The sequence below is a fragment of the Delphinus delphis genome, chromosome 15 (assembly GCF_949987515.2).
Source record: "Delphinus delphis chromosome 15, mDelDel1.2, whole genome shotgun sequence".
In the NCBI taxonomy this organism is placed as follows: domain Eukaryota; kingdom Metazoa; phylum Chordata; class Mammalia; order Artiodactyla; family Delphinidae; genus Delphinus; species Delphinus delphis.
In genome coordinates, this window is record NC_082697.1 from 71,337,199 (window position 1) to 71,362,088 (window position 24,890).

A 24,890-nucleotide genomic window follows, 5' to 3' on the forward strand; every position below is an offset into this window, starting at 1 on the left:
CCTAGAAAAGACGGGGATGGGAGGAGAAAAAAGCAGCCCTCGGGCGCTAGGACCCAGCGCGGCCGGAAGGCGGGGTGGGGGCGCCGCGCGCTACTCTCGCCGTGAGGGGAGAATCTGCGCCCAGCGGCGCGCGGCTGGAGGGCGCGGCGGGAGGGCGAGAGCGCGCCGGAGTTAGTGCGCGTGCGCGAGGGCGCGCGCCAAGCGGGGCGGACAAAGGGGCGGGCGGCGGCGCGCGAGCCAGAGGGCGGAGCCGCGGGCCAGGCGGGCAGGTGCGCGCAGGCCGGAGGGCGGAGCCGCGATGCCGCGATGGAGCGCAGCCCGGGCGGGCGCCGGGGCCGGGGCCCGAGCACCAGGCGGAGCGCGAGCAGGAGCCGCAGCCAGAGCCCGGACCAGGCCGGGGTCCGGGACCGCCGGGCCGGGCTGCTCGTAGCGGCGGCGACGGAGCCCCCCAGCGGCTGAGGGGCTTCCTCCCAGCTCCTGCGGTGGCCGGGACTCTGCAAGCCCCCGCAGCCGGGGAGCGTGGGGATCCCCCCACCACATCCAGGACCCAGAGACCCTTAGGAAAGCGGGTGGCCCCTCCAGATCCAATACAGAGCTATTCCCCAGCCGGGGAAGGCGGAGACTACCTCCGTATTCAGAAGACAGCGACCTCCCTGCGGTTCCGCGAAGACACCCCCTCTTCAGTCGGGGCCCCCACAAGACCTAGAACGCAGTGACCCCCCTGTCCGGGATTGTGGGGACCCCTTCTCAAGATCCTGGCCATTACAACTCCACACCTCAAGACACGAAGACCCAGCTCAGAACGCCCCTAGATCAGGGGTATTAGACCTCCCCCCCTCCCCGATTCCGGCTCACAGAAACCCCAAATCTAGGGACCCGAGGACAGCAAGAGCTATCCCTCACCAGCAAGAGGCCTCTGGGACCCCCCCCCTCGAAGCTCCAGGACTGGGGCGACTGAGCCCCTCGCGGCGCCCTTCTCATCCCAGCCTATGGTTGTGGCGCCCTGAGCCCCCCGGGCCGGGCTGACGACGAAAACCGAGACGGCGCCCAGGCCCCCTGCCGCGGCGTCCCCGCGGCCCCAGCCCAGGTAAGCCGGGCCCAGGTGAGGGGCAGCAGGTGAGTGGCCGCCGAGGTCCCTAGCCCTGCAGGTGGGGAAGGAAGTATTGGGTGCGCACCGCCCCCTCCCCAGCGTCGCCATGGAGCCGAGGCTGAAGGACGTCTCTTTGTGTCTCGCTTGGAGGAGCCGCCCCCTCCTCCTCTCCCTTCCCCCACCCCACACCCCGGCCCCGGGGTTTGGGCACAGCTTCCCGGCCCTGCGGGGGAGTGGTGGCAGAGACCCTTGCGCCACAGTGAAGGAGGAAGAGGGTGAGGAGTCCACCCCCCAAAATTGTGAGCCTGGAGCTGTTGGATCCTTGGTCCTTGGAGTGTATATACCCCTCCCCCAAAGGCCAGGCTGAGTTCTCAAGTGAAGTCCCCCCCTGGGAAGAGAAGATTTGGGGTGTCCACAGGTGAGGGGGCCTGCAGTGTGTAGCCCTAGGGTGATGGATGGGGCTTTGGGTGTGTGTCTTTGTCTGCGAGAGACAGGGAAGGGGTGTGTTTGAGAGAATGGGTGGGATTCCCTTCTTTTCTCTGTGATTCCACTGCCCCCAACCCAGGCTGGGAAGGGGTATCTTTACCCAGGCCATGCTTCGTGCTCCCTTCAGGACAGGAAGGGACAAGCCCTTTCCAAAGTGAGGCTCTGGTTTCTGGGGAAGGGAGGAAGTCTGGAAGAAGAAGCCATTTCAGGTCAGGGCACCTTTCTGTCCCCATGTACCCCAGGAACAGCAAACCCAAGGCCCTCCCTTCTGCTCCTGACCTCCAAAACACCCAGGGCCAAACCTCAGGTGGGGTCAGTGTATCCTGGACAACCAAGGAACCATTCTAGGTTCTCACTGTAGCTTTATAGGTGGTGTACAAAGCAGTACCCCAGCCTGGCCTTCAGTGAGGTCCTGAACCCCAGGCCTTGCAGCTCATGGGAAGATGAGAGGCCCAGGGGATGTTTTATCCTGGAATTCTGGATCAGAGATCGTAAGAAGGGACTGGACCATGCCGAGGGAACACACTCTGGGCTGCTGGCGTTTCCACCAGCCTCCTCTCTCTGAGCCCTCTGCGGGCGAGCAGTGATGCTGAAGAAGGTAGGACTCTGAGTACAGGTAGCCCCACCAGGAGTTCCTTTGTTCACTTATTCATTCAAAAACCTTTAGCTAGTGTCTGTGATGTACCAGGCCCTGGAGTCAAGGTCCTTTTTCCCACTTCATCCTCTTTCCTGATCTTTCCTGTTCATCAGATGTCTGGGCTGTTCTCAATTTGCCCAGGCTGTGCTTGGTTGGATCAGTTGGGGTGGGTCTGGTCAGGCCCAGCTGACCGGTTCTGACCCCACTCCTGAAGCACCTGATCCTCAGCAGGATCTGCATCCCCAGCCTGGTCCCACACTCCACCCTGGGGCCCACATAGTGCTGCAGACTTGGGGGCGCTGAGCCTGGGCAGCAGCTTACTCCTCTCCCCGCTTCCCAGTACCAAGTGCCCCCACCCCCACCTGCTGCTGGCATGGACCTAAGGGGTAGGATGTGGTCAGCCGGAGAAGAGGTTGGGGAGCTCCAGGCCAGAGCCCTGGCAGCCCCACCTTCAAATTCAAGGACAGTTGAGACAGTGCCCCTCAGCCCAGGCTGTGGGGGGAGCCAACTGCCCTGAAGACTGGGTGACCTTGGGCAAGCATGTGGCATCTCCCAGAGATAACGGCAGTGGGCCACTCACTCTGCAGCCGGTGGGGTGGATGTGGATCGCCCTTGGGCGGCAGAAGCATCCAGGTGTGTCCTCTCCATCTCTAAAGGAGTTCATTTCCCCCGGGGGGTTCCCAAGAGCCCAGGGCCTTGTCAGACGACCCACCAGCGAGGGAGTGGAGTGAGAGGCTAAAGAGTGGAGATTTGAGTCACTGTGACTAGGGAAAACCATCAAGAGGCCAGAGGGGGACAAGGGAGTAAGATCTTCCCTCCTCGCTAACCTGCAGAGCTCCTCGTTGAGTCTGGAATAAAGCGGCATCAAAGCCCTTTGCAGTGTGGCCCGAAACCACCTCCTGAGTGCCAGTTCCCGCTCCTCACTCTCCAGCCTCTACTTCTGCCTCCTGTCTGTCCTTCCCTCTACCATGTGCTGTTCGCCTGACCTGGAAAGCCCCACTATAGGATGGCTCAAGGGCAGCTCTCCGCCTCCCCTTTTGATCTGACCTGGGCTGGCACAGGGTGGAGAGTAGAGTTAGACTGATGGATGGTTGGTGGCTGGGAGACGGTGGCCCGTGTCTGTATGTGCTGTGAGAGTGTGTCTCCACATCCAGACTCCGATCTCCGACCTCCAGGAGGTGGGACCAGGTCTGCGCCCTCCCTGCTGCATCGGCTTTGTCTAACCCAGAGCCCAGCATATTGTGTAGCACATGTTGTAAAACACAACTGCTAGACACATCTTGTTGATCCAAACAGTGTTTTTCTCATGTTTGTATTTGTTGCCAATGCTAAACAAACATACAGTTTCACACACAAATATTGATTTTTGGATCCTCTTGGAAAATCAGATGCTGTGATAAGCCCAGGCGAGAACCAAAGAATGACAACCTTCTTTAGATTGGCCATCACCCTGCAGCTTGACCCAGGCCCCACCTGGCCTGTTCACTCATTTCCATGACCTGCTGGCCCCTCTTATAGGCATCTGGTCTTGCAGGCCTAGGGTAGAGGCCAGAAAATGTTTGCTCAGAGGGTGACCTTTGTCTGTGTGTGTTTGCACACATGTGTCTTTCCTGCCTCCCCCATGGCCAAGTTAGAACCTGTACAGAGCAGTGTCCCTCCGAAGCTTTTAGGGCTAAGTGGTGCAGTGAGCCTGGATTCCTCCAGCCAGAAGCATCTCCAGCCTGGTCCCACTTTACACTCTGGGCCCCATCTTGTGCCCCCTCCTCTAGATTAGAAGGATTCAGCCAGCAAAAACCTGTTTTAATTGTCCTACTTCCCCAGGAGCAAAAGTCCAAGGTTCTAGACCCAGGTCCTACTGAGGACTCTTGGGGAGGTCTGCCCTCTGGGCCTCAGTTTACCCATGTGTCAGGGAGGAATTGGACTAGAGGTTCTCTCAGCCATAATCTTCCTCCTTGTTCTAACTTTCTAGGACTGAGTCCAAACTGCTGTAGTTTTGGTCGGGCAGGAGACGTGCGGGCCTAGATGCAGAAGTCATGCAAAAATATTGACATACCCTAAACATTAAGGAAACCAGTGGGTGACACTAAGTAGCTGAGCCAGGGGTCAGGAGTCAGCACTGGGCCCCAGCCCCTGGGCATGGCCCTGGAAGGGAGTGTGCCATCTTCCTGGATGAAGGTCTACAGCAGCCCGAGGCCAAAGGAGACAGCAGAGCACTATAGTTGAGAGCACAGGCTCTGGACTTCTGGGTCTGAATTCCATTTAGCTGCTGTGTGATCTCAGGCAAGTCACTTAACCTCTCTGAGCTTCATTTTACTTATGTGGAAAACAAGGATAATACCTACCTCAGGGTCAACAGGGGGATTAAGTGAGCTAAAGCATGAAAAGGGCCTAGGACAGGGTCTGTCATGTGAAAAGTGCTCAGAAACTATTGGCTCCTATTGGAAAGGGCACATTGGCAAGTGGGTAAGTAACCCTTGGTGGTAATGTCTTCTTGGTCTTCCTATAGCTGTTCTGGGGGAGCCAGAGGGCTTTTGGTCCCCAGGAAAGGCGAAGCAGGTATTTGAGAGGCAGTTCTGTGTGGTGCTTAAGGACCTACCTGCCCCTGCTACGGGTGGGGTAGGGTGAGAGTCAAGCCTGAGGGGTGGGACATACATATGGCAGCTGTAGTCGAGGTCCTCTTCCTGCCCAGAGCTGCTTTCTAGGTGAGGTGCCTGCCAGGCTTCTGTCCCCAGGCTTCCTCCTCCAGGCAGATGGGCCTCTGGCCAGAGCCAGGACCAGCATCTCCAACAGACCTAGTCTTCTCCAGACTGCCCCCTCCCTCCCCTATTCCCTTGGTCCCCCTTCTCGGTCTCAGGAAGCTGTGGCGTTAGGCCTGGTGGGGCCCGTTAGAGCCCCCGCTCCTCTCCTGTCCACCCTCTCCCCATCCTCCCCTCCACCCACCGTATAGCTTGGCCACAGTCTGGAGAGGGGACAAGTCCAGACTCCCCGCTAAGCCCCCATTCAGGGAACCATGTAATATCAGGGTTGGAGGGAAGCATTCTTCAGTGTCAAGTGCCCCACACCGGCCACTGGACATCCTTTCTCATTTAGCACCGAGAGCAGCACCTCCTTAACCCAGAGTGGGGATTTGAGCCCAGCTCTGTGAACCCCCAAAGGTTTTGGTGAAACTGGCATCAGACTGCCTTGACCACTCACTAGCTACGTGACCTTGGATGAGGCAGTGTCCTCCATGCCTCAGTTTCTTCGCATGTAGAATGGGAATAATATCAATACTAGCTCCTTCCTAGAGTTGTGGGGAGGATTAAATGATAAAGCACTTTTAGCTCTGCCTGCTCCTTAAGTGTTTGCTTAATACTTCTGCCACCCGCAGCGGGGTATGCAAATGAGTGGGTCCAGCCACTGTGACTCCCCACTGCACCTGCTCTCCTTCCCTGTGGCTTTAGCCAGTCCTGGGAGAGGCAGAGAATGTTCCACCTGCCTCTGGGTGTTGGGATGGCCCTGAGGGGCAGGGGTGGGGACTGGACAGGACAGAGCTGCCTCGTCCTCCTCCTGGTCAGGCCCTGTTGAAGCTGCACAAATCCCTGCCCCAGGGTAGCTTCTGGTCTGTTGGGCCCCCCAACATAGCAGGAAGGCTTCCTACTCTCGAACTGGAGCCCACAGTCCTGCAGGGAGATCATCCCATCCCGAGGGCTTGGGTACCTGCCAGCCCTGACCCCAAGTGTGTCTGGGAGGGAGTGGGGCCAACAGTTAACATGGGTTAGTGGCCAAAAGCACAGCCTCTAAACTCGTTGTGTGATCTTGGGCCAGGTGCCTAGCCTCTGTGCCTCAGGTCCCTCACCTACAAAAAAGGGGACGATACTAGTACTTGCCTTGTAGGCTCATAGTGGATTAAGTGATGGAGGTTTGTAGAGTGCTGTGAGTGGCACCCAGTACCCTCTAAGGTTTGCTATTACCATCAGTCACCTGAAGCCCTGAGCAGAAATGCTAGTCCCACTTGTACAGTTTTAAAAAAAAATGGAGGCTTGGGGTGAAGGTCTTTACTCAAGCTTCCATATCTAGGATTCGGAGAAGATTCTGCCCGCTCTTCCATCATTCACACATAGTCCACAGGCCACGGCCAGCCAGAAGGACCCGGCAGAACCTAACCTGGGCCCTGGCTGCGTTCCTGGACATACTGCCCGCACACCTCTTCTCACCTGGGGCCACGACAGCCGAGAGCTGCAGCACAGAGGAATCTTCGAAGGAAGTCTGTAAGGCTCCCCTATTCCTTCCTCACTCAGCCCCTCCAAGGAAAGTGGTGGGATGCTGCTGGGGGCTGGACTGGGGGTCTCCGAGTGCAGCGGAGTCGGGTTCCTGCTGTCTCTTGGCCTCTCGGGGCCTGGCGCATGGGCTGGCTTCAGGAAGGCTTTGCCCAGGTCCGGAGTCTGGCATGCATCTCCAAGTGAAAGGCAGGTCCTCGCCATGGCCTCCAGGGCCCTGCCCACTGCCCCCCATCCCTTACCTCTACACTCCGCTCTGGCCCCTTGCACCTTACCTGCTACTCCACAGCCATGCCGGCCTCCTCACTGTTCCATGAGCGCACCAAGCACAGCCCTTGCCATCCCCCCCTTGCCTCTGCCAGCAGGGCTCTTCTCCTACAAGATCTAGTCTCCACGTGCTTGTAGCCTTCTCAGGGGCCTTTCCTGACCCCCCTCACCCCACCATCTACAATCCTATTCCCCACCCCCGGCGTTGCCTCACCTCTCCCTGCTTTGTTTTTCCCTTTAGGACTTCTCACTGTCTGACTGACGTCTCTTACTTACCTTTATCATTGTCTCCAAATTAGAATATAAGGTCCTTGAGGACAGGGCTGTTTGTCTGGTTCGTGAATGTATTCCAGACCCAAACACATAGTAGGTGCTTGGCAAATATTTACTGAATGTTCTGGAGCCAGGCAGATCTCCCTAAGCCACGCCTTAGCTGTGTGCCACTGGACACGTTACTTAATCGTCCCTTCTCTGAGTCTCGGGTTCCTGAGCTGTGAGGGATATAATGGGAATAGCGATAGCAGCTTCTCCTAAGATGGTTATGAGGTTTGAATGAGTCAATCTGTATAAAATACTTACACTTCAGGTGGCTCATAAATGTCAGCTATTATTAATAATACTTCAACCTATTTAAGGTATTATTAACCCTATTTTACTGATGAGGAAATGGAGGCACAGAGAAAGTAAGTGACTTACCCAAAATTGCATGCTGGTGACCTGGTTCCACCCAGGGGTGGCTGAATCGGGGCTCCAGGCTCCTAAGCTAGGCTACCTCCCCACTTCCATCCCTCAGTAGGGGCTCAGGGAACGGGGGACAGGGTGAAGGCCTTAGCTAAGGAAGGGCTCATCTCTTCAGGGAGCCTCTGCTCACCCAGCCATCTCCCCACTGGCCGGCCCCTGTCCACTGGTGGACACCCAGGCGAGGCCCCTGAGTGCCGGGCTGCCCACGTCACCCAGCAACAAGGCTCATGCCTCCTCCCACACCCACAGGGGCTGCCACAGGTAGGCTGGGAACGAGGAGGCCCAGGGCTCCCACCTCCCCACAGGGCCTGGCTGGAGAGTCTGTCCCAACTCTGGGCACCAGCTGCAGGCGAGCGGCAGCATCAGCTATTAATAACCACCAAGGATGTGCCCTGGAGAAGGGGCAGACTGCACCAGCTGGGAGGGGAGGCTGAGACAGAGGCTGGAGCCAGAAGCGGAGCCCGGCAGCACAGGGAACCCCAGGCTGCCCCTGGTGGGCAGGGCAGTGGGAAGAATGTTGTTTCCAGCTTCTGCTGCTTGATCTTGGGAAAGTCTCAGCTCCCCCTCTCAGTCTCCCACCTGGGAAATGTCGGGGCTGGCCCACGTGATCTCCAAGGTCCTTCCTGGCTCAAGCAGGTTCTGGGAGTAAGATTTAGCAAAGCCAAAACGGCCCCCATGTCCAGCATAGAAAACCAAGACTCAGTGAGAGTACAGCCTCACTCAAGACGGCGCAGAGTTATCAGGGTCCAGGACGGAACCAAGGTCTCAGGCCCCTCTTCCCAGCAGATTCTTCCTGAGCATCTGCTCTGTGCCAAGCACTGTAGGAAGTGCCCCTTTAATTCTTACAGAAACCCATCATGTTAAACAGGCATTTTCACCCCATTTTACTGATGGGCAAACTGAGGCTTAGGCAGGTGTATGACCCCACAGCTTAGGCCACACAGCGAGAGGGGATGTAGCCAGAATTTGCACCATGAGGGAAGACGAAAAGATTTGAGAATATTCTCCTCCTCCTTTTGACCCTGAATAGAATGTTTGGCAGAGTCTGTATTTGTGTCAAAGGACCGAGGGGAGGGAGAGGACTTACCTGGACTTTCTTATGGGCTCCCTGGGGCCCTGACCCCCTGGTGTTGTATGTAGAAGTGTGAATGTGGTGGCTGGGGACATTTTTCAGGGGAAAGCGTACTGAGACTTCGGTGACCCATGAAGGGATATGAAATGGCTCATTTCACAGATTGGAAAACTATGGGCGGGGGAGCTGGACAGGGCTCCCTGGGGACCAGCAGCAGAGGCCAGAGCTTACCCAAGCAACTCACAGGCCTCTTTCTGGGGTGACAGGGCCCAGCTCTGGACCCCCCACTCCCTGGCAGCAAATAGGAGAGCCCACACGTGAACTGATTTCTGCCCTGGGGTAAAAAACATGAGGGTCAGGGATACCCTTCCGAGAAGGTGTTAAGTGGCATTGAACCAGACTGGGCACTGGCCTTGGGGATGTAGGGGGAGGGCTCCCATCAGGGGTGGGTGTCAAGGGGGCTCCCAGCTGCGCCCACCTTCCTGAGCACAGGCCAGCTCCATGTGGAAGTTCAGGGCAATCAAGCTGGACCACTCCTCCCCAGGCCCCTCTCAGGGGACACCACCCTGGGGTGCTGAGCCTGGGCGGGTGGGCACGACCTCTCCTCACACTCTCCCTTGGCATTGTCTGGACCCCCAGCCATGCCTGATTCCTTACACCCTCCAGACCCAACAGGATTGTACCTAGTGAAAAGTTTAATTCCCGCCCTGCCCCTATTTGCTCAGTTCCCACTTCTCTCCTCAGACATTCATTTGTTCATTCATTCATTCATTCATTCTTCATTCATTCACCAAATATTTATTTGTTTTTTTGTTTTTTTTTTTTTTTTTTTTTTTTGCGGTACGCGGGCCTCTCACTGTTGTGGCCTCTCCCGTTGCGGAGCACAGGCTCCGGACGCGCAGGCTCAGCGGCCATGGCTCACGGGCCGAGCCGCTCCGCGACATGTGGGATCCTCCCGGACCGGGGCACGAACCCGCGTCCCCTGCATAGGCAGGCGGACTCTCAACCACTGCGCCACCAGGGAAGCCCTCACCAAATATTTATTAAATGCCTACTATGTGCCAGGCACTGTGCTAGCTGCTGGGGGTACAGCAGTGAACAAGACCAGCCCAACTAAGTCCCTGCCCTCCCAGTGCTTAAGTTCTAGTGGGAAAAGAGACATTCACAGTAGACATTACATTAGACAGTGATACACTCTACTGGGGAAAAAAAATAAAGGCAGGTAAAGGGAGTGCAGTAGGATAGCCCTAGTTGAGAAGGTGCTGTTTGAGCAGAACTTGGAGGAAATGAGCCATGTGGATGTCTGGGGGCAGAGGGAACAGCCACCAGGCGGGGAGCTGGCGTGTTCAGGGAACAGCAGGGAGACCAGTGTGTCTGGAGCAGAGGGAGGGAGGAGGCGGGTCAGAGGGGTAAATTGAGGGCCGTTGTAAGGACTTTGGAATGAGATGGGAGCCAGTGGAGCGTGTTGACCTGGGGAGTAATGTGATCTGATTGGGGTTTGATGGGCTCCCTGGCTGCTGTGTCGAGAAGAGATTGGGGTTGGCGGGGCAGGGGGGAGCAGTTAGAAGGTCGCTGCTGACGACTCAGGCCAGTGGGAGTGAGTGCTGAGGGTTCATTAGTGCCTGGTTGATTCCAGAGTTACTTTATGCACATGCAAGCAAATGAGGAACTTATTCCTGTTTTCCCCCACTTCAAAGTAACGTACTAAACAAAGTGATATGGAGGCCCAGAGAGGGTGAGGGAGCAGGCAGCAGCTGCTATGTTCCACCAAGAAGCAGCCCTCCCCCTGCATGGCTGGGGGAGGGCCAGTGCAACAGCCCTCTGGGGGACATCGAGCTCTCTGCAGAAATTCCAAATGCACTCATCCTTTAACCTGGCAACCCATTTCTAGAATTGATCATACAGACACACCTGCACACTGCAACATGAGTGATGTACAAGGCTACTCATTGTTTGCGGCAGCAAAAGGTTGAGCACACCCAACATCTATCAGTTGGTTAAATAAACGGCAGCACATATATCCATACATACGTTTTCAGCCCCGGGGGCCTGGGTTTGGTTTGTCAGCCGTTCCTCCATCCTTCTGCCCAGCCTCCTCGGGCCTCCCCTAGCCTTGCACTTTGTGCAGGGCTGGCCCGGGTGCTGTCCACACCTGTGGTGCTGAAGACATGGGGCTGGAGGGAGGCCTTGGCTGCAAACCAGAGACCAAGAGTAGGAAAAGGGAGATAGAGCAGGAGTCATTCAAGTTTCAATTCCTGGCTCTGCCTCGTACCAGCTGAGCGACCTTGGGCAAACTGCTTAACCCCCGAGAGCCTCAGCATCCTTATGTGTAAAATGGGGTTGCTGTGAAGATTGAATGGCAGCAGCAATGTAAAGAATTGGCAACTGAGAAAATAAATGATCATTTTAACTGTATCATTTTAGAGACAGTAAAGCACAGTGGTTAAGCTTTTGGACACGGCAGTGATAATGCCTGGATTTGAATCCTGGCTCTACCACTTGATGGACGGTCTTGATCAAGTGACATGACTGCTCTGTGCCTCAGTTTCCTTGTCTGTAAATTGGAGAGAATAGCAGCCCGCATGTCACAGGATGTTGTGAGGATTTGACGAGTTAATTTACCTGAGGGACTTGGCACAGGACAGGGGTTCCTTAAGTGTTAGCTCTTACTGTAAATTTCTTCTCCATTATCTTCATCATTCTCATCACAGCACTCCAGCCTCTCTGTTCACAGTGGCCAGTGTCGCTCACAGCCACTCCCATCTCTGCTGTGCTTGGGGCTGGGGCTGTTAGAGCGAGACCGCACCTTGCCCTGCAGATGCCCTGGCTTCTAGCCCAGCCCTGCCACTAACTTTATATGTGATTTTGAGCAAATCACTGTCTCTTCTGGCCATCAGTCTCTGCACCTGTAAAATGGGGCTAATGATCTCTCACACAGGCCCCTGGGAAAATAGCTATGTGCCTGCAGGGTCACATTCAGGAAAGCCAAGATATAAAAAGTTACAGCTTCCCAGACACGTAAAGAATTATTCACCGGGCATTTGTCACACACTGGCTAAGTGCTAGGAATAGCGAGATGGTTAAGGCATGGGGCTTGCTTTCAAGGAGCTCTTGGGTTTCTTGCTAGATTGTTAATCCCCTCCAAGGCCCATTAAGGTGTCACCTCCTCCAGGAAGGTACCCTGATCCCCACTGCCAGGACCCTTCTTGGAAATGTTGGGGCACTGATCATGGCCTTCCTGGCCTCATGATTATCTGAGTCCTTTATTTGCCTCCTTGACTTGTAGGCTCATACCCTCTATCTCATACCCTCTATCTAAACTACTCACCCTGTGCCAGCACCCAGCACAGTGCCTGGGCTCAAATAGATATGCTTGTCTGGAGGCCTTAGGCTGTAAGCTACACAAACTCAACTCAAACTGGCTTAAGGCAAACTCAACTCAAGCTGGCTTAAGCCAAAAAGGAAATGTATTGATTCATGAAACAAACATTCAGGAATGTAATTGGCTTTCAGCATGTCTGGAGGCAGGTGCTCTGGACCATCAGAAGTCTTTCCATCTTTCTGCTCTGCCTGTCTCTGTTGCTTCATTCTCGGTCAGGTGCTCCCCTCATGGTGGTTCAGCCAGCCCCCAGCAGCTCCAGGCCCGTGTCCTCCAGCTTTGCAGCCCAGGGGTCAGAAGGTATCTCTTTCCTGATAAGTTCAGCAAAAGTCCTAAGGCGAGATCTCAGTGGGTCACTTTGGTCACGTGTTCATCTCTGAACCAGTCAACAGTGACCTGGCGGATGGGATGGATCCCCTGGTTGGCCGGCCCTGGGTCAGACCTGCGCTTAAAGCCAGAGTGGGGACAGCCCTACTGAACCACCGGACTGAGAGAGGGACCGTTCCCTGGGGAAAGGGAAAGTGATACTGGGCAGGAGAAAACACCACAGGCCGATACAGGGAACCACTGAAAATGCAGAACAAGGCAAGGATCAGGTCAAATCTGGTCTTGAGACAATTTATTTGACCCTGCAGGTGGGGAGGGCTAGAGGGGAGAAACGGGGAGGCGGGCACGCGGAGAATGCAGGGTGTGGGGAGCTGGCTCAGCCACGCAGGCTGAGGGGATGAAGCTCCAGCCCCTCCCTTGACAGAAGCAAAGTGAAGCAGGTGAGAGAAGCCAGAGGGGCTCCGTGTCCCCACTGGGTACCTGAAATTCCACCTCGTGGCTGCTTTTTCACAGGGGTTTTTAATAATAGAGTCACCCAGAGAGGGGACCCACCCAGGCACAATTACTATTCAGTGGCATCTTCCAGGCCAGGGCTTTGTTGAGGATACCCTTGGGGTTTGCCTGTGCTAAGGGCATAGCATGGGTCCAGCGACCTGAGAGAGGGGACCCCGGCATGGGGACAGAGAACCTTAGACTCCCAGAGTGAGAGTAAGAAAGGCCTGGCTGGCTTGGTCCAGCCTCACCCCACATTGATTTCCCCCAACAGATGGGCTTCCAGTATCTGCTTCTCTGCTCCCAGCGGCAGAGAACGCACTTCCTCCCTGTGTGAGACTGTGAGACTGTGAGAACTGTCTCATTTTTGAGTTGCTGTCTGCCTGGGTCTGCCTGTAGGAGCCTCGCAGGACACAGCGTATAAGAGCATGGGATCTAAACCCTGATAGCTGGAGTTCAAATCCCACTCTGCTAGTTATTAGCTCTTGGGCAAGTTACTCAGCCCATCTGTGCCTCAGTATCCCCTTCTGTAAAGTGGGGATAATAATAGTAGCACCTGCCTCTGAGACATCCTGCGATTAAATGATTTAATCCACTGTTAGCGTACCACCTGGCATATGGTAAACAGTAAACATTTGCCAGTATTATTATACTCCCACAAGACAGGGTAAGAGCAGTCTCCCTTCCCTTCACAGGCTGATCACCCTCCACCTACTCCTATAACTGGATTCTTGGTTGCCAGTGTTACCACCATCCAGGTTACCTTGTCTGGCCACATTCCAGGCAGTCGAAAACACTGAGGTTCAAATCTTAGCTCTTTTGTTTACTTGCTACATAACTCTTGAATTAGGGCAGTATTAGCTGCTGTAACAAATAAGCCCCATATATCTCAGCAGCCTAACAAGTCTACTTCTGGCTCACAAAATACAGAGCAGGTAGTCCTCATCGGCAGGAGGCCTCGCATGCCCAGGGGACCCAGGCTCCTCCTGTCCTGTAGCTCCACCACCGTCTTCTAGAGCCTTGGAGTCCTCTGCATCAAGCCACAGAAGAAGAGGAAGAAACTTTAGCCACTTTTAAAAGCTCCAGCCTAGAAGTGACACCTCACTCCTGTTCCCATGCCACTGGGGAAAACCAGTCACAGGTGCCACCCCAGGTGACCACACCTGGAAGCAGGCGAGAGGAGAAATGTAGTTCCCTGCTGACAGCCACCCTCCAAAACAGCTCTGTATTATAGAAGAGAGAACACAAAGCTTTGATGGGCAGTTGGCTATCTTTGCCATAACCGTAGTAAGTCATGGTTTGCATGACTTAGGGCAGAAGTCATCTTTGCCATAACCGTAGTAAGTCACGGTTTACATGACTTAGGGCAGAAGTCATCTTTGCCATAACCGTAGTAAGTCAGCGGTTTCTTGGGCCTCGCTCTTTACCCACAGAGTAGAAAGCATCACTTGACCACAGCAATGGTTGCACAGCTCCGTGCATTTACTGAAATCATTGAATTATACACTTGCTACGGGGGAGTTTTGTGATATGCAAGTTATACCTCAATTAAGCTGATTTTTAAAATGGGAGGCATCTTGCCCCCTTCTCAGGATACTTATGAGGACTCAGTGAGTGAAATTTTGCCAGACTGGCACTGCGTGTGTGTGTGTGTGTTTGCGTGTGTGCATGTGGTGGGGAAGGGGGTCCCAGAGTAGGCCTGAGTTGGGTTACGCTTTGGGTGTTGTTTTCATGAAAGAGGCACCCAGCTTGAGCCACCTGCCAACAGGAAGTGGTAGATGGTTCGGTCTTGCTTCTTGCTTGGGAAACTCTCCCCCACACTACCGTGGCCCTCCCAGCTTGTGGCGGAAGACCCAGCCCATGGGGCCAGAGTCTTTGTGGTCAGGGCCACGACCACTGCCATGAAAACGGGGTGACGCCCTCCTGCCTTCCGCACCCCAGATGGGGAATCGAGGGCCTCCCTCGGGGCCAGTGAGGGCACACACTTGAGTGCAGGTCACGTGGGGTCCCCTGGGGCAGCACTGCCAGCTCGAGTGTGCACGGATGCAGCACCAGCTACACCGGGTGAATGGAGGTTGGCCAGGACCTCTGCTGCCTGGTGCTAGGAAGTTCACGGCCGTCAGGTCCTCGGCTGCTTCTCCAGGTGGAGGCAGTGAGAGAGACGAAGGTAAAATGCTTTTAGGTCAAGTTCCCCCTGATGCCAGACGTCTATGCCTTCAACCACCAGTGAGGCTGATGTGTCTCGCTTCACTCTCTGGGCTCAAGTCCCCACCTGAAAAAGGAGCTGGTCCACCTGCCTCGGGGACTGTTGTGAGGATTGAGTTCATACACGTGGCACACCTGGACCGGTGCCTGGCACCCAGTCGGCTTTCCGCAGGAGCTCCGTGACGGCATGCGCATCCCTGGCTGAGGCTCTATCCTCTTCTGGGTCTCCATTTCCCCACTCAGATACTGAGGGATATGGATGCGATGTTCACACATTCTGACTTGGGGGAAAAAATAGTGGTTAAAAGCACCAGCTTTGGAGCCAATGCCAGCAGTAGCTGGATGACCTTGGGCAAGTTATTCAGTCTCTGCGCCTCATTCTCTTCACCCCTAAAATGGGGATAATAATAATACCTACCTCATGGAGTTGTGAAAGTGAGATGAGTTCATCCTCCAGACAGGGCCTGACGTAGTGAGTACATTTAAGTGTTAGCCGCCGCTATTACTGTTATTATTTTCTTCATCTTATGGATGTGGAAGCTGAGGCCCAGAGAGGTGATGTGACTTATTCAAGGTCACCCAGCTAAAAAGTGGCGCACGTTAGGATCAAGGCCAAGCCTGCTGAGCCCCAAGGCCCGTGCCATTTCCATCGTTCCCCACTGTGCCTCTTAAGTCACGTGTGTAGTAACTGGGACGGAGGCAGTGTGTACCTGGGGGGATGACGCAGCCGCAGGGACAGGGTGCGGGTTAATTCCTTGTCTCCTGCTGACACCTTGCAGAGAACAGGCCTGAGGGGAGAGGGAGGTTGAAGGAGTGAGGGGGGGCAATATACAGGATCCCCCAACCTGGACCCTAGGAACCAAGGGAAGGGACAAGGAAGAGTTGAATTTGATGTAGTACCAGCCCCCAGGGCGCTCTTGGCCTGTTGATGGGGACAGACAGGGACACACAGCTGAGACCACCATATTCAACAGAGGCCCTGAGAGAGAGACATACAGACCCTGTCTGAACCCTGGGGCCCCTCAGAGACAGAAATTGGCACCTGGGGCAGCACGGAAGGCTTCCTGGAGGAGTGGCACCTGAGGATAATGAGATAAGGAGGTGGGGTGTGGGGCAGGGGACAGCGAAGGCAGGCAGCAGGAATGGCGGAGGGCACTGGAGAGGCGTGTTTGAGCTGTAGAGAGGCAGAGCTGGGCAGTGGTCAGAGCACGGGCTGAGCCTGGGGTGAGGGAGCAGGTGTGCCCCCCACCAAGCCCGGTGCCTGCCCAGGGCAACTCTGAGGCCAAAGCAGCAGAGATAAGCCAAGCACTGACAGTCCCTGGGGGAGGGAGGTGGGGCGGGAAGAAGGGCTTCTAGCAACTGGCGGCTGCCAGTCCAGCTCCCAGGAGATGTGGAAAAACGGCCCAAGCTGATCTGACAGGGGCCGAAGCCCGAAGTGGGCGCACTGCCACACGTCCTTGGGGAGTCCACACACATCAGGAGAAGTAGGTCAGCATAGCAGCCCAGCGCCGGGAACTCTTCCTGGTGGGCAGGGGGAAGAGCTCCAGATGAAGAGGGTGTGCGCTCATCGGCACCCCTCGGGGTGGGGTGGGGTGGGGTAGCCCCACACTCCACAGGAACAGCCTTACCTCTCCCGGCTACTTAAGAGCAGGTCGTTCTCACTCGGCGTCCTTTCCCCCCCAGCTAGCGGGTGGACATTTGATAAGAAGAGAGAGCTGACCCCTTCCAGCCTTGCAACCAGAGGAAGCCTTGTGGGGAGATGACACCCCACTCTAGCCCTGCAGCAGGAGGGCCCCAGTGCTGTCCCGCCCGGAGCAGGGACTGCAGAGGCTTGACGACGGTGCCAGGCAGGGTTGGGTTCAACACACTGAGGGTGGCGGAGGAAGCAGGGCCGGGTGTCAGTGGGCCTGGCGCCATCCCTCCATCTTCAGGTCTGTGAAATGCGCTGGAGACGCTGAGGGCATCGTGTGGGACTTTGGCGGGCTCATGAATGGAGGGGAGGGGCCCGCACGGGGGAGCGGGATCCTGAGGAAGCGGAAGGGGGCGGGAGCCAGAGCAGAGGGGGCGGGGACGGCTCCCTGCCCCGACAGCCAGCCGGGAGGACGTGCAGATGGAGCTCCGCTTGGGGCTGGGTGGGAGGCAGGAGGTTCCCTCCTCGTGCTCCTCCTCTCCGCGTGAAGTGGGAGGCTGGGTCGTGCCGAGGGGGAAGGGGAGGCAGAGGAGGAGAAGAGGGTTTGGGCCTGGGAGGGGAGCGGCCGGGCCAGGGTGAAGATGCCAGGCTCGCCTCTGCCCCCAGCCTCCAGCCGTGCTCAGCAGGCGAGCATGGAGGTCATCCGAGTGAGAACGCGTCCACACCTGACACTGGGAGTGCTTACTGTGCACCAGGCATTTCGTGTCCTTTGACCCTTAGGGAAAAGATACTATTATCCTTTTGCTAAGGCGGGGAAACGAGGCACAAAGAAGTGAAGTCGCTTGCACGAGGGCATCCAAATAGCGAGTCATAGAGCCAGGCTTCAAACTCGGCAGTCTGGCTCCAAGTCTGTGCCTTCCCTCAGAGCCGCGGGGTTGTTCTGCAGGGGTGGCGGCTGAGGGGTGGGCTGCGGCTGCTGAGAGCAATGGGTGGTCCACCTGGGATTGGAGGGAGAAGGCAGTGAGAGCAGAGGAGCTGCAGCAGGAGGCAGCTCCCGAGGGTCCAGCCTAGAGCGGATTCAGCGCTGGCCTCCCCTGCTGGCGCGCACGCAGACACGGACACGCGGACACCTGCTCCCGGGGCCTCAGCGCCCTGGTCTAAGCCTCCCCCATTAGACAGACGAGGAATGCAGACTCCAGATGGGCGTTCACTGTCATCCGGCCCTGAACTCTCCCCATTGCAGCTCTCTGCCCCCCTCCCCGGCACCATCTGGAGGCAAACTCAGTACCCCCGACGGGGTAGGTGTATCCAGGAAGGCCTTCCCACCCAGCTCGTGTGAACATTGAAGGGGTCGGTCGGTGAATTTGGAGGGTAGGGGCGAGGGAGGGCGGATCTTTGCAGGACAGGCATTCTGTCCTTGTGTCTGGGGAGCCTGGGTGGGGCCCTGGGGCTACAGCTGTGGCAGTGTGTACCTGAGCCAGGCTGTGTGTTGTCCTCTGAGGTTGGGGGAGGGATTAATGCTGTGATGGGGGTGTGGCCACACCTGCACCGCCCTGCCAGACTTTCGTCCGAGACCCCTGCCCTCAGACCTCGTCTGCCCCTCCCCCTGCCTTATTTTCTCTATAGCGCATGTCACCTTTTATCATAATATATCATTCATGGGTTCACTGTGTTTTGTCCATTTCCCCCCTAGGACGTAAGTCCTGTGAGGGTGGGAGTCTGGTCCATGTGTTCAGTGCTCTGTCCCCAGGGCTCCAAAGAGCACCTGGCGAAGAGCAGGTGCTGATCAGTACTTGTGCACTGGAGCACTCATGTGAACTCAGTATGTGGCGTGTCTTTGTGTGACATAAAAACGTGTGCCTTGCCTGACACAGTGTCTGGATGATAGCACGAGACAGGCCAGCGGTACCAAGTAGGGGCTGGGAGGCAGTGGCTGTGTCTCTGGGGAGTGCTGGCTCAGGCCTGGCCCTGAAGCTTTGGGGGAAAGGTGATGCAGCAAAGATGCCTGTTGCCCCCTTGTGGTCATCTTCGGCCTGGCTTCGGACCCAGCCCTGGGGATCCTGGGCCCTGGGGAGGGAGGAGTAGACCCTGGCTTGATGTCACACTCCATGCCACACAACAGGGAGAAGATGAGCGTGGGCTGCCCAGAGCCCGAGCCGCCCCACTCCCTGCCCTGCTGTGGGCCAGGGACCGCCCCTGGGCTGGGTGCAGGCGTGCCCCTCCTTACTGAAGACATGCAAGCGCTGACCCTCCGCACGCTGGCCGCAAGCGATGTCACCAAGCACTACGAACTCGTCCGGGAGCTGGGCAAGGGCACCTATGGGAAGGTTGACCTGGTAGCCTACAAAGGCACAGGTGAGTGTCTGCAGGGTGGCCAGCTCTAAGACAGGAGTGGGGACTTGGCTGGGGCTCTCTGTAGGGGCCAGGAGGCCAGCAGGAGGCAGAGTCAGTGGTCCACGTGGAGAGAATGTGGCCTGAAGTGGCCCAGGGAGGAGGGGACCAGGCAGATGGGACAAGGGAGCAATTTCTGGGCAGAGTGCCCAGACTGGAGGGTGGGCTGCTTTGGGGCCATCCAGAGTGCCTTTGGGACAGCCAAGGGGATACGCCCGGGGACATCTGGAGTCAGGGGAGAGGTCAGGGCCAGCGGTGGTGTCTGGGGAATCACCAGCATATCGGTGATAGCAGCCCCCAGGGAGGTGGACCGAACTGAGGGGGTCCTCGGGAACAGGGCACCATGCTTACAACAGGTGGGAGAGGGCCTTGTGCGGTCAGTGTGGCCGTCTCCATTTCTCAGGTCACTGAGGACTCTGAGACCCAGAGAGATTCAGTCACTCAGCCAAGGTCGTGCAGCTACAGAGGATGTGAGCTAGAATGAGACCCCAGTAATCAGCTCCAGGGCCTTCTTGCTTAACCCCTGAACTTGATGCCTTCCCCACAGTGTAGGCTCACAGCAGTGCCCACACAGCCAGTCAGGGACAGGGGCTGCATGAGCGCCCACAGCTGCACACAGAGGAGACAGGGACAACAGGAGGAGTACTGGACATGGGGTCACCTGAGCTTTGCTACTTGCTTGCTGTGTGACCTTGGGCAAGTGACTTAACCTCTCTGTGCCTAGGTTTCCTCCTTTGTAAAATAGGGTAGCATTAATGCCCAGCTGATAGGGTCCTAATGAAGAGTGAGCTGTGCACATGAAGTGCAGAAGGCAGACCTGTGATGTGTAAGTGCTCTGTGGACACACACGTGTGTCACACAGCTATGCACCCAGGTGGCTACAGATGCCTGCTCAAGCTCAGAGTCAGGGACGTGCGCCTTGCAGGTCCTCATCTCTCCGTGTCTAGTGCCTTCTTATTTATTCATCCATTTAAGAAACATCTGTTGAGTACCTACTATGCATCAGACTGTTGTCGGCACTGGAGACACAGCAGCAAACAAGACAAAGGTTCCTGTACTCAGGGAGCAGCCTTCTAGGTGGGCGAGACAGACAGATAAATAGGTACACAGTATGCCAGGAAGAAAATGAGAGGGTGGAGGAAGCAACAGGCCCTCCTCATCAAGGGCTTCAGGCTGGGCATGGAGGACCCAGGTTGACCCCTGACTTGCTGCATGGCCTTTGACAAGTTCCTTCCCCTCTCTGGGCCTCAGTCTCCTACCTGTGAGATGAGGAGAGTCACACCTGCTGGGGCCATCATTGTGCACTGTGGCTGGGGCAGGCTGTGCAGACAGGCACGGGTGTGTGAGGTGCAGGGGTACAGGGAGAGGGGTCTTCACCACTGTCACTGTCACCTGGCCAGGCACAAAGATGGCACTGAAGTTTGTGAACAAGAGCAAAACTAAGCTGAAGAACTTCCTGCGGGAGGTGAGCATCACCAACAGCCTCTCCTCCAGCCCCTTCATTATCAAGGTCTTCGACGTAGTGTTTGAGACCGAGGACTGCTACGTCTTTGCTCAGGAGTATGCACCTGCCGGGGACCTGTTTGACATCATTCCTCCTCAGGTACGGGGGTGGTGGCTGAGGAAGGGGAGACTGTCTTCTGGGTCCCCGGAGTAGGAGAGTCGAGGAGGAGTCAGGCGCCTCCCGACTTAATCGTTTATTAGGCGCCTACTGTATGTCAGTCACTGTTTGGAGGGCTGGGGATACACAGCAAACAAGACGAGGTCCTGCTCTGGTCCTAGAGGGGGAAACAGACACTCCACAGTCAGCCAGATGATGCACTGAGATGAGGAGCAGCCAGGGTGATGGGATGAACTCCAGCAGCCCCCTCCTCCGCAGTTGCATAGCAACAGGTGGGGACCCAAGAGGGGAGGTGGCAGGGCCACCAGAGGAGGTGCCCTGGAGGGGGGAGAGTGCCCGGGGGGACTCCAGGCACCTGGTTTTTTGCAGTCGGCCAGGGTGAAACTGCTCTGCCGCTTGCTGGGTAAGTGACAAGGCCTCGGTGTAAGGGAAACGGGCATGTAACGCGCTGCAGAGTTGAGTCGTGCGGGATAGGTCGCTTAGCAAAGCACCTGGCGCAGTGTAGGCGCTCTGGACAGTTGTTGCGGGAAATGCGGGGAAGGTGAGGAAGGTGGGAAACCACGGGGCCAGGGAGGGAGCCTGGGATGAGGGAGGGTGGCTGGCACCGGATCTGCCCAGGAAAGGGACCCGGAGGGAGTTCAGGCGAGCGGTGGCGGGGACGGGAAGGAGAGGACTGGGTCGGGGCCGCCCGGCGCCCCTGATCGGCTCTCCCGTCTGGCCGGCCGCAGGTGGGGCTCCCCGAGGACACGGTGAAGCGCTGTGTGCAGCAGCTGGGCCTGGCGCTGGACTTCATGCACGGCCGGCAGCTGGTGCACCGCGACATCAAGCCCGAGAACGTGCTGCTGTTCGACCGCGAGTGCCGCCGCGTGAAGCTGGCCGACTTCGGCATGACGCGCCGCGTGGGCTGCCGCGTGAAGCGGGTCAGCGGCACCATCCCGTACACGGCGCCCGAGGTGTGCCAGGCGGGCCGCGCCGACGGCTTCGCGGTGGACACGGGTGTGGACGTGTGGGCCTTCGGCGTGCTCATCTTCTGCGTGCTCACCGGCAACTTCCCGTGGGAGGCGGCCTCGGGCGCCGACGCCTTCTTCGAGGAGTTTGTGCGCTGGCAGCGGGGCCGCCTGCCGGGGCTGCCGTCGCAGTGGCGCCGCTTCACCGAGCCGGCGCTGCGCATGTTCCAGCGGCTCCTGGCCCTGGAGCCCGAGCGCCGCGGGCCGGCCAAGGAGGTCTTCCGCTTCCTCAAGCACGAGCTCACGTCCGAGCTGCGGCGCCGGCCCTCGCACCGCGCGCGCAAGCCCGCCGGGGACCGCCCGCCGGCCGCGGGGCCGCTGCGCCTCGAGGCGCCCGGGCCGCTCAAGCGGACGGTGCTGACCGAGAGCGGCAGCGGCTCCCGGCCCGCGGCCCCCGCCGTTGGGCCCGGGCCCGCGCCCGCGCCCGTCCCCGTGCCGGTCCCCGTGCCCGAGCCCGGTCTGGCTCCCCCGGGGCCCCCCGGCAGGACCGACGGCCGCCCAGACAAGAGCAAAGGGCAGGTGGTGCTGGCCACGGCCATCGAGATCTGCGTCTGAGCCGCCCCCGCCGCCCTCGGGCCCGGGGCGCCGTGCAGCAGCCAGGCCGGGGCGCGGGAAGACGCCCTGGGCCGAACCGGCCAGCCCCCCGCGGCGGCAGAAGGGAGTAGTGGTAGACGCCCGGCCCGCGGCGGGCTGGTGAGATCGCCACCAAAAGGAGCCAAGCCCCCCCAGGCCCGAGGATTCAGAGGCCCCCTGACACCAGGAGCAAGGGAGCTTGCCGGCAGACTTCCCACACCTCCCTGAACCCTGGAACCCTGACTAGTTGCTCCCAGCCCTTTGCACCCCCTGGCAGATCCTGCAGGCCCGCCCCCGGTCCTGCCCTCCCGGCCTCCCCGCCCCCCACCCCCACCCTGGGCACGAAAAGGGGCTGAAGTGCTGGGGCAGAGAAGGGCCTTAGGGCCCCTGGGCACTGGCTGGGAGGAGGGAGACGAGCTGAGGGCGGGGGCGTCGCTCAGCGGCCACCTGCCCCTTTCCTGGGAGGCTGGAGGGGAGGGACCAGGCCCCCTGCAAAATGTAGCAAATGTCTGGAAGCTGCAGAAGTGTGTATGTGCAGACACAGGGCCCGACTCCCCACCACCCAGTCCCCAGATGAGGACACTGAGCCCAAAAGGAGGGCAGCCAGCCAGAGACCACACAGCCAGAGAGGTGGAGCTCTGGCGGCCCTCCCCTCCCCCACAGGGATTTCAGGACAACTGAAGGGCTCCGGGACCCCTACATCCCTAGGCCAAGGGAGTGAGTGCAGGGCCGGGACCGCCTGCCCACCGCACCTTCCCCAGGCCCGGGAAACCTCAGATCCTTCTCAGTCCTCGCTGCCCCAGCCCAGACTCAGGGGCCTGGGCTTTTGGCAGGCGGCCAGGTGATCTGTGCCGGGAATCTCTCCTGGGTTTCTGCTGGGGTCTAACATGTCAGCCCGGGGCTGACCCCATCCCCACGTCTCCCAAGTTTCTGGTACTGGGATGTGGGTGTGAGAATGGGAGGCCCTGGAAGTGGGAGGGGGTGAGTGTGTGAATAGGTATGTGTGCAGTGTGAGTGCATGTGGAGTGCACATGTGTGCGTGTAGCCTCGTGTGTTCAGTGGCTGCATCCAGACGCCTCAGTAACTCCACCCCAGGATTCTCAGCGGGCAGCTGCCAGAGGGCTTCCAGGCCTGCGGTTCAGCACACCCCTCAGGGAACCCAGCAAGGAGGCACCTGCAGGTTGGTTCAGGACCCTAGGCAGCAAAACAGACCAGAGGGACCCAACCTCACCCAGCACGACTCCACGACCCCCGCCCCCTCCGTGGAGGCCTGGGACCCCGCAATAACCTCAACATGGGTGAGGCTGCTCCCTCTGCCTGGCAGTGCCCCATCCACTGTCCCGGGCCACACCTTCCAGGGTTCCTCCTGGGGTTCTCGGCCATTTGAGGGAGCTCCCTGACACGCCAGGCTGACCAGAGGGGCCCCTCTGGCCTGAAGTCCCCACCTCTCCATTCACCCTCATTCACACCGCGCAAAAGGGCTATAGGTTCCCCTGCCCTGCCTGGGTCCAGTTTACAAACTGTGCGGTTGCCCCAGGGCCTGGCCCCCACCCCTCCTTGGTGTGCCCACCCCTCTTGAGACCCACCTCCCCAGCGGGCATTGGGGCCCTCCACATGCCAGGTAAGTAGCAAACCCCTCCTCCCACCAAGGGCCAAGTCTCAGAGAAGGCCCCCCCATCACTGCCCCCGGCCCACCTGGAGCCCATCTGGGCACCTCTCCCAGCCGCAACTTCTCCTTTTGCCTTAGGCCTCTTGACATCCTGTCTCTCCTGCAATAACAAGGAAGCGAGATTCCAAGTAGACGCCCCTTACGTGCGCCCTCACTCTTTCTCTCTCTCTCTCTCTCTCTCTCTCTCTCTCTCTCTCTCTCTGTTAAGATCCTGTCTGAGAGTCTCTCCCTCGTAGTATCTAGGATGTTAGAGTGGGGAAGGGATCATAGTTCTGTAGCCCAGCCCCTGTTTCCGGAGGCACAGAGAAGGGGCAGCAGCGGCCAACAAGGAAGCAGGACTGGAACCGGGTCTGCGCCCTCCCTGTTGGGGCCTTGCTGCCGCTGCCGCCACCACCTCTGCTGGTTGGGCTGGGACCCTGTGCCCCTTAGGAGAGGTGTTGGTCACAGATGTTTACCTCAGTTTATGTCACTGTCGAAGAAAAAATAAACAGCAAAAAATAACATCATAAACATGAAGACTTAGAAAACAAAAAAGAACAAAAAACAAACAAAAAAAAACCCCTCGCGATTCTTCTGTGAAGGTGTATGTGTGTGTGCGTGTGTGCCTGCATCTCTGTCCTCCCCTGGGCAGGCCAGGTCATCCCTGCCCTCTGTCCCAGCCCTGTGCCCCCCACACTGCCCCCTGTCCTTCGGTGCTTCCCAGAGGCCCCTCTGAGCTGGCCTGTGGGGTGTGGGGAGCCCCTGCAGGGGAGGCAGGGCCACAGGTTAGCTAGAGGGTCTCCCACCAGGCCAGCTGAGCAGAGCCCTAAGGCTGCCACTGCTCCCCGAGCCCACTCTGTGGCCGGCAGGACAGTCACGATGGCTGGCGTCGGCATCCGAGCCTGGCTCAGGGCCTGGGTGGAATCCCATCCCCAGAGCCCCAGACCCTTATGTTGCCACCGTCCCCCACCATGTGTTTGTAAATACTCTGGCATCCTTTGGCCCTGAGAAGGTTTTTAAACGTGTTATTTACTTCTCTAATCATGACAATTGCTATAAAATAAA

At 57.9% G+C, this 24,890-nt stretch overlaps 1 protein-coding gene across 1 annotated transcript; it reads left to right on the forward strand.

The window, feature by feature from the left end:
* The first annotated feature begins 318 nt into the window (after window positions 1-318).
* SBK1 (SH3 domain binding kinase 1) lies at window positions 319-24,890 on the forward strand. Its single transcript, XM_060033090.1, has 4 exons — window positions 319-1,087; window positions 18,708-18,940; window positions 20,377-20,579; window positions 21,326-24,890. Exons 2-4 carry the CDS (start codon window positions 18,715-18,717, stop codon window positions 22,157-22,159), a joined length of 1,263 nt encoding a protein of 420 aa, XP_059889073.1. The 5' UTR covers window positions 319-1,087; window positions 18,708-18,714; the 3' UTR covers window positions 22,160-24,890.